Source organism: Myxocyprinus asiaticus, chromosome 46 (genome assembly GCF_019703515.2).
Source record: "Myxocyprinus asiaticus isolate MX2 ecotype Aquarium Trade chromosome 46, UBuf_Myxa_2, whole genome shotgun sequence".
Classification (NCBI taxonomy): Eukaryota; Metazoa; Chordata; class Actinopteri; order Cypriniformes; family Catostomidae; genus Myxocyprinus; species Myxocyprinus asiaticus.
In genome coordinates, this window is record NC_059389.1 from 4,495,001 (window position 1) to 4,505,000 (window position 10,000).

General features: G+C 28.4%; 1 protein-coding gene across 1 annotated transcript in view; it reads left to right on the forward strand.

The window, feature by feature from the left end:
• Positions 1–10,000, forward strand: part of pnpla2 (patatin-like phospholipase domain containing 2) — a 22,835-nt gene that overhangs the window by 1,345 nt on the left and 11,490 nt on the right. The window contains exons 2-6 of the mRNA XM_051689411.1: positions 523–755; positions 1,607–1,672; positions 5,084–5,296; positions 5,463–5,523; positions 8,316–8,507. Coding sequence (XP_051545371.1) covers positions 523–755; positions 1,607–1,672; positions 5,084–5,296; positions 5,463–5,523; positions 8,316–8,507 — 765 coding nt within the window. The remainder of the gene's footprint in view (positions 1–522; positions 756–1,606; positions 1,673–5,083; positions 5,297–5,462; positions 5,524–8,315; positions 8,508–10,000) is intronic.

Sequence of the window (10,000 nt, forward strand, 5' to 3'; positions counted from 1 at the left end):
ATGAATAAAGCATGGCTGTTGACCAATCAGCATCCAGGACTGGAACTATCTGTTTTATAAAGAAATAAGGTTCAAGAGGCCATGCTATATTGTGAATATTGTCACGGCTGAAGGGCGTTGTTAGGCATGACGCATAGCCTTGACTATATTCACAATATGGCACAGCCTTGAGTGCCTTATTGTTTTTGTAAAACGGTTACCACATCATAAAAACTATTAAGGACACAAATGTTCATTAAAACATTATTTTTTTAAATAAAATAATTAAAAACACTCCTTCCGCTAGAAGAAATAGTTCCTGACGTGAAGAGGTCAGAGCTGTGCTTTATCATGAATAAATCATGGCTGTTGACCAATCAGCATTGAGGGCCGGAACTATCTGTTTTATAATGTGTTTAATACCATTGCTGTAACTCCTGCATTTACGGTATCTACACTTCTAATGTAGTGTGACGTAACATACACTTGTTGCTTGTTGTCAGTGTTTATTCATTGACTGCTCTCTTTCCGGTCCTGTGACAGGAGAGGCTGGGGCCAATATCATCGATGTGGCTAAAGAAGCCCGAAAGCGTTTCCTTGGGCCCATGCACCCCTCTTTCAACTTGATCAAGATCGTGAGGACCTTGACGCTACGTACGCTGCCACCTGACGCCTACAGCAAGGCGACCGGTCGCCTGGGCATCTCTCTCACCCGAGTCATGGATGGTGAAAATGTGCTGGTGTCACACTTTAGCAGCAATGAAGAACTAGTGCAAGTGTGTACTTACATATAAACACACACATGACCTAACCCTAACCTAACCCTCAACCTAATCTAAATGAACTTACCCTAACCCTACTCCTCAAAGAAAACTTCATGCATTTAAAAAATATCTATATTTATTTTCAGGGTTGGGGAGTAACGGAATACATGTAATGGGATTGCGTATTTAAAATACTACATATTAGTAATTGTAATCCACTACAGTTACAATTTAAATCATTGGTAATTAGAATACAGTTACATTCAACAAGTATTTTGATTACTGAAGAGATTACTACGTTTTTTGATTACTTTTTGAAAATGTATATTTACTGCCTCATTCTATGAACACAATCCACATACGATCAGAAAAGGATGTAGTTGTGTTCACTCTGTGGGGTTTTAAAGTTTGGATTACAGTATTTACCTTGAGTAATCTAACAGAATGTTACAAATGACCTTTTACAGCATGTATTCTGTAATCTGTAGTGGAATACTTTTTAAAAGTAACCCTCCCAACCCTGTTTATTTTACAGTATTGATAAATTGTTCCAATGTTCCTTTTGGGGCCTATAAACTATATCTAAGTACACACACACATATTATAAAGTCTTGCACGAGATTGTATCATTAGCACATACTTAAAGCTGTAAACACATAATAAAATGATTAGTGGCCACCAATCTCATGACGTCAATATTCACCTAATAACAAACTGTAAACAATTACGCTTTCAAGACACTTACAGTAAATGCACACAGCTCAGATCACATGACATTTTTAGTTTCATACACAAATCATTTGTGTGTTGTTTTGCTAACTACATCTGTATGTGTGTGTGTGTGTGTGTATTGTAATACACAGGCATGTATATGCAGTCTGTACATTCCTGTGTACTGTGGCCTGATACCGCCAACCCTGCAAGGAGTGGTGAGTAAACAAACCGCTTTATAACTAGCCATAATTCATTTCAGTATATGAGTTAGTATGTAAATGCATGTCTACCATGTTGAATTTAACAGAATTTAAAAATATGGTAGAATTCAGTTCAGTTGGTTTAAGTTTATTCATTTGAATGCCTTTATGATTTGGATGAATTTTAGAGTGCTTCTAGAAAAGACAGAAATAATAATGAACAACTGTAATAGTGATGCTTGCCTTAACAAGCTAGTTGCATTAAACTGAGCAGAAGTCTTAGTTAAATGTTGCTTAATTGCTGTAAAACCTTGCGTAAGTCAGTTTATGCTGACAGATCTGTCTTCCTGTTTTTAAAAATTGTCTATACTTTAAGAAGTGGACATCTGTCTTTTACTTGAGTTCAGATCTTTTTTTTTTTTTTTCATGTAAAAGCAGCAAATCAAGTGATTGCTTTCTTTCTATTCCTCATTTTACCTCTAATCCGTTTTGTGACCTATGGCAGTTTCTTGACCTTTGCTCTTATTTTCCCGCTTTTCCTTGAATTTTGTATTATTTTTGTGTGCTTTTAAACAGTGCTTTCTGCTTTTCTCAATGTTTTTGTTAAACTTCCTATCTATTTCCTCAAAAACATTTCCAGGTCATATTTCACCCTGATTTTTGTCAAAAAAATATTTCTGCACCATGATGATTTTTTTTTTTTTGCAATGTAACATTATTTTCATGACAGTTAAGCACATTTCCCCACAAAATTCCCATTACAGTAATGGGTCCGGAAATTTTACTTTGGATTTTTTTATTTTTTATTATTATTCTCAATAATGGTTCTTATTAGATTCTCATTACTGTAATACATTAATGAAATTCATCACTCAAAAAATTATTTAAGCCTATTTTTAAGATTGACGCATTTTTATTTCACAACAAATTTCAATCAAATTGAATTGAGTAGTCTTTAACAAAATAAAATGTAATAAATCTTATATTTATTAAATAAAATATATATTTACGTTTTATTCATTTTGTTTAAGATTTTGCAATTAAATTTGCTGGAATTTTTTTATTAAATTGAAATGTGTTAATCTTGAAAATAGGCTAAAATATTTTTTGAGTACAGACACAATGATTTTTTAAAATTAGAATAAATTACTGGAAATAATCAAAATCAATTATTAATTTATTCAATTTAATTTGAAAAATCAGCATACATTAATGGCAGTTCAACAAATACTACCATGCAATTTAAATGGTGTATAATATATATATTTTTTGCATTATAGTAATGAGAATTGGATGGGAAATGTGCTTAATTATCATGAAAATAATAGCATGATGCAAAAAAAAAATCTTCATGTTAATAAAACTAGGCTTAATTTTCTTTCAGCAAAAAATCAAATGTATTATTTTATGATTTCTTTAATAATATTAATACTATTCTCTCCATTTCACACCCTTATAAACAGCCACACCAAAAAAAAAAATCTGAAATATAACAAATGACTCACTAAATGGAACATTTCAAGAGGAGGTGACAGAATCTTTTGTGTGTGTGTGTGTGTTTGTATGTGTTTAAACCACACCTCTTCTCTTAGGCATTGAAAGATCAAAGGTGAAGCTGATCTGAGATCAATAGTTCTTAAACCAGTGAGCTGGTGTTCACATCCTGTTTTTGTTTGACTGGCACGTTGCTTGCCAAGTCTAACTGGGTGAAATCTGCAGCTCCCTCTGGGTCGTGTGCCAGTGAATGAGTCATTGTGTGTGTGTGTGTAGGCAGGGATTAGTGTATGTTTGCATATCTGCGTTGGTAGTGTGTGTTTGTGTTCCAACAAGAATAATTCCAAATGGTGCGCATGTGTGTGTGTGTTGCACCAAATATGACAAGACTGCAAGTGCTATTCTTTTTACCATTCTGCCTGTTAGTAGCGCTTAGAACTGCAGTAAAACATCATGTCACCTGACTATTTCATCTTATTTTAATGTTTTGATGTATGCAATGCTTTTTTTCCTCTTTATATTTTTCTTAATTTCAGTTTTAGTCTTCAGTTTTGTGTGCTTTATTGGCATGACAACAATTTTACATTTCAGAAATGTGTTTTAATAAGTTATTAATAAGCAATTGTAAAAATTAAATGAGCAATTGCATGTGTGGAGCTTGCTAAAAAAATAAATAAAATGAAGTAAAATAATTGTAGTGCAAATCAAGAAAAAAAATTATGAATAAAATAAAATAAAATGAGCAATAATTATGAAAATAAATAAAATAAGCTATTAATAAGCAATTGTACAAATAAAATGAGCAATTGTAATAGTGGTTCTTGCTAAAATAAAAAAAGTAAAATAATTATAGTGAAATTTAGTAAAAATATATGAATAAAATAAATATAAAATGAGCAATAATTATTAAAATAAAATAAGCTATTAATAAGCAATAGTAAAAATAAAATGAGCAATTTTAATAGTGATGCTTGCAAAAAAAGTAAAAATAAAGTAAAAGTACTATACCTCAAATTGAGTAAAAAAAATAAAATACAAGAAATAATTATTAAAATAAAATAAAATAAGCTATTAATAAGCAATTGTAAAAAATAATATGAGCAATTTTAATAGTGGTGCTTGCTTAAAAAAAGTTTAAAATGAAATAAAATTATTATAGTGCAAATTGAGTAAAAAAATAAAAAATAAAATTAACATAAGAAATAATTATTCAAATAAGCTATTAATAAGCAAAAAAATAAATAAATAAGAATATGAACAATTTTAATAGTGGTGCTTGCTTAAAAAAGTAAAAAATAAAGTAAAATAATTGTAGTGCAAATTAAGTGGAAAAAATATAAAATAAAATGAACAATAATTATTAAAATAAAATAAAACATAACAAAATAAAATAAGCAATTGTAATAGTGGTTCTTGCTACAGAAAGTAAAAAATAAAGTAACAATTATAGTGCAAATTTAGTAAAAAAAATTGATCAAATAAAATGAGCAACAATTATTAAAATAAAATATAAAAAGCTATTAATAAGCTAGAGTAAAAATAAAATGAGCAATTAATAGTGGTGCTTGCTTAAAAAAACATAGTAAAATAATTGAAGTGCAAATTGAGTGGAAACATTTTTATAAAATAAATTTAGCAATAATTATGAACATAAAATAAAACAAAATAAGCAATTATAATAGTGGTGCTTGCTAAAGAAAGTAACAAATAAAGTAAAATAATTAAAGTCCAAATGAAATAAAAAATTAAATTAAAATCAAAATATATTGCTGAATAAACTAAGGAAGTAACAATCAACAAATGTAGCATTAAAAAATATCAAGCACAGGAATAAAAAAAGGAAGTAACATTAATTAAATAATTAAGTAATTAAGGCTAAACTAAAGAAAAAAATAAGAAAAATGTATTTCTCTCTCTGTCTCTCTCTTTCAGCGCTATGTGGACGGTGGCATCAGTGATAATTTGCCTCAGTATGAGCTGAAAAACACAATCACAGTGTCTCCGTTCTCTGGAGAAAGTGACATCTGCCCACGTGACATCAGCTCCACAAACCTACATGAGCTACGATTCACAAACACGTCCATTCAGTTCACACTGGCCAACCTCTACAGAGTCTCCAGAGCACTGTTCCCACCTGATCCACTGGTAACACACACACACACACACACACACACACACCTCTGGTGTTCTATTAACACTTACTGTCTGCTGAATTTTCCCTGTTGAAATGGGCTAAAAATACACACAGACTGTCAACAGAATAACATTCACCTTTCTGTTCTTTAATGTCAGTGTTTTATCTCTTCCTCAGGTGATGAAGAACATGTGCAAGCAGGGATACAAAGATGCTTTATACTTCCTGAAGAAAAATGGTGAGTCAGAGCAACAAATAAATACAAATGTTGTATGATGATAACAAGTGATAACTGATGATTTATGAGTGAATCATTGTTTTGAGTCTTTCCCCCCCCAATGAATAGGTCGAACTGGTTCACAAATTGTTCTGATTCATTAGTGATCATCAGCACATTTAATACATTATATTACGTTACATTATATTACATTATATAACATTACATTACATTACATTACATTATATAACATTACATTATATAACATTACAATATATTACATTACATTACATTATATAACATTACATTATATTACAATACATTATATAACATTACATTATATTACATTACATTATATTATATTACATTACATTATATAACATTACATTATATTACATTACATTACATTATATTACAATACATTATATAACATTACATTATATTACATTACATTATATAACATTACATTATATTACAATACATTATATAACATTACATTATATTACATTACATTATATTATATTACATTACATTATATAACATTATATTACATTACATTATATAACATTACATTATATTACATTATATAACATTACATTATATAACATTACATTATATTACATTACATTATATAACATTATATTACATTACATTACATTACATTACATTATATAACATTACATTATATTATATAACATTACATTATATAACATTACATTACATTATATTACATTATATAACATTACATTACATTATATAACATTACATTATATTACATTATATTACATTACTTTATATAACAGTACATTATATTACAGTACATTATATAACATTACATTACATTATATAACATTATATTACATTACATTTTATAACATTACATTATATTACATTATATAACATTACATTATATAACATTACATTATATTACAGTACATTATATAACATTACATTACATTGTATTACATTACATTATAACATTACATTACATTATATTACATTACATTATATTACATTACATTACATTGTATAACATTACATTATATTACAATACATTATATAACATTACATTATATTACATTATATTACATTACATTATAACATTACATTACATTATATTACATTACATTTTATAACATTACATTACATTATATAACATTACATTATATTACATTACATTATATAACATTACATTATGTTACAATACATTATATTACATTACATTATATAACAATATATTACATTACATTATATAACATTACATTATATTACATTATATAACATTACATTACATTGTATTACATTACATTATAACATTACATTACATTATATTACATTACATTATATAACATTACATTACATTACATTATATAACATTACATTACATTACATTACATTGTATAACATTACATGATATTACAATACATTATATAACATTACATTATATTATATTACATTACATTATATAACATTACATTATATTACATTACATTACATTATATAACATTACATTATATTACATTACATTATATAACATTACATTATATTACATTACATTACATAACATTATATTACATTACATTATATAACATTACATTATATTACATTATATAACATTACATTATATAATGTAATATAATGTAATGTTATATAATGTTATATAACATTACATTATATTACATTATATAACATTACATTATATTACATTACATTATATAACATTACATTACATTATATTACATTATATAACATTACATTATAATACATTACATTATATAACATTACATTATATTACATTACATTATATTACATTACATTATATAACATTACATTATATTACATTATATAACATTACATTACATTACATTATATAACATTACATTATATTACAGTACATTATATTACATTACATTATATAACATTACATTATATAACTACATTATATAACATTACATTATATTATATTACATTACATTATATTGCATTACATTACATTACATTACATTATATAACATAACATTATATTACATTACATTATAATACATTACATTATATAACATTACATTATATTACATTACATTACATTACATTACATTATAATTACATTACATACCATTACATTATATTACATTACATTACATTATATAACTACATTATATTACATTACATTATATAACATTACACTATATTACATTACATTATATAACATTACATTGCATTGTATCGCATCATATTATATTATTATTATATTACAGGTATATTATATTATATTTTGAGTCTTTTTTTCCCCAATGAATAGGTCGAACTGGTTCACAAATTGTTCTGATTCATTAGCGATCATCAGCACATTTCGCCAAACCAAAACGGTTTATATACTCCAGAATATGGGCAGATATTACTGTTATCACAGCCAGTTTATGGAATAGCATTTATGATCTGCTCTCAGCTGTATTGGTGAAGCTGTAGTGAGATGATTGGCTGGACAGATGGAGAGTTTCACTGGTTTTAGAGAGACCTTTAGTGGCCATTACTGGCATTGCAATGTAGGAATACAGTAGTTCACCCCAAATAGAACTTCTTCATCATTTAGTTGCCATCATGTTGCTCTAAAAACCTATGATGAAACACATATAATTTTTTTGTTGAGCACAAAGGAGTCATTTTGGAAAATATCCTGCCTGTTTTTTACCATGAGGTGAGAGTGGATGGTGACTATGGGTGTCAGGCTCCATAAAGGTGTCATAAAAGTATATCCACAAATATCCAAAACCTCTCTTTCACTGTGTGTGTGTGTGTGTGTGTGTGTTTTCCAGGTTTGTTACAGTATCAAGGTCCACACCGAATGCTGGGCATGGCAAATGGGGAAGCAGGAGACTCTGATAGTGAGGATGATGAAGGTCACAATGAAGAGTCAGATAGTAGAGATAACAGAGGAACAGAAAACAACAATCACTCCAGCATCGAGGAACGAATTTTTGAACATCTGCCTCCTCGATTACATGAAGGTACTGACAGATTTTTTAATGATAACCATTTTATTATATTATATTTTATTATATTATATTACTTTGGATTGTATCACATCGTATTGCATCATATTATATTACATTACATTATATTACATTATATTACATTACATTGCATCGCATCATATTATAATATAGTATATTATATTATATTATAATATATTATATTATATTATATTATATTACAGGTATATTATATAATATTATATTATATTATATTATATTATATTATATTGTATTGCATTGCATTGCATCATGTTATATTAGGTATATTATATTATATTACAGGTATATTAAATTACATTATATTATATTACATTATATTAAATTGCATTGCATCGCATCATATTATAATATATTATATTACAGGTATATTATATTATACTATATTATATTACATTACATTATATTACATTACATTACATTGTATTGCATTGCATTGCATCGCATCATATTATATTATATTATATTACATTACAGGTGCATCTCAATAAATTAGAATGTCGTAGAAAAGTTCATTTATTTCAGTAATTCAACTCAAATTGTGAAACTCGTGTATTAAATAAATTCAATGCACACAGATTGAAGTAGTTTAAGTCTTTGGTTCTTTTAATTGTGATGATTTTGGCTCACATTTAACAAAAACCCACCAATTCACTATCTCAAAAAATTAGAATATGGTGACATGCCAATCAGCTAATCAACTCAAAACACCTGCAAAGGTTTCCTGAGCCTTCAAAATGGTCTCTCAGTTTGGTTCACTAGGCTACACAATCATGGGGAAGACTGCTGATCTGACAGTTGTCCAGAAGACAATCATTGACACCCTTCACAAGGAGGGTAAGCCACAAACATTCACTGCCAAAGAAGCTGGCTGTTCACAGAGTGCTGTATCCAAGCATGTTAACAGAAAGTTGAGTGGAAGGAAAAAGTGTGGAAGAAAAAGATGCACAACCAACTGAGAGAACCGCAGCCTTATGATTGTCCAGCAAAATCGATTCAAGAATTTGGGTGAACTTCACAAGGAATGGACTGAGGCTGGGGTCAAGGCATCAAGAGCCACCACACACAGATGTGTCAAGGAATTTGGCTACTGTTGTCGTATTCCTCTTGTTAAGCCACTCCTGAACCACAGACAACGTCAGAGGCGTCTTACCTGGGCTAAGGAGAAGAAGAACTGGACTGTTTCCCAGTGGTCCAAAGTCCTCTTTTCAGATGAGAGCAAGTTTTGTATTTCATCTGGAGGAAGGGTGGAGAAGCTCATAGCCCAAGTTGCTTGAAGTCCAGTGTTAAGTTTCCACAGTCTGTGATGATTTGGGGTGCAATGTCATCTGCTGGTGTTGGTCCATTGTGTTTTTTGAAAACCAAAGTCACTGCACCCGTTTACCAAGCAATTTTGGAGCACTTCATGCTTCCTTCTGCTGACCAGCTTTTTAAAGATGCTGATTTCATTTTCCAGCAGGATTTGGCAC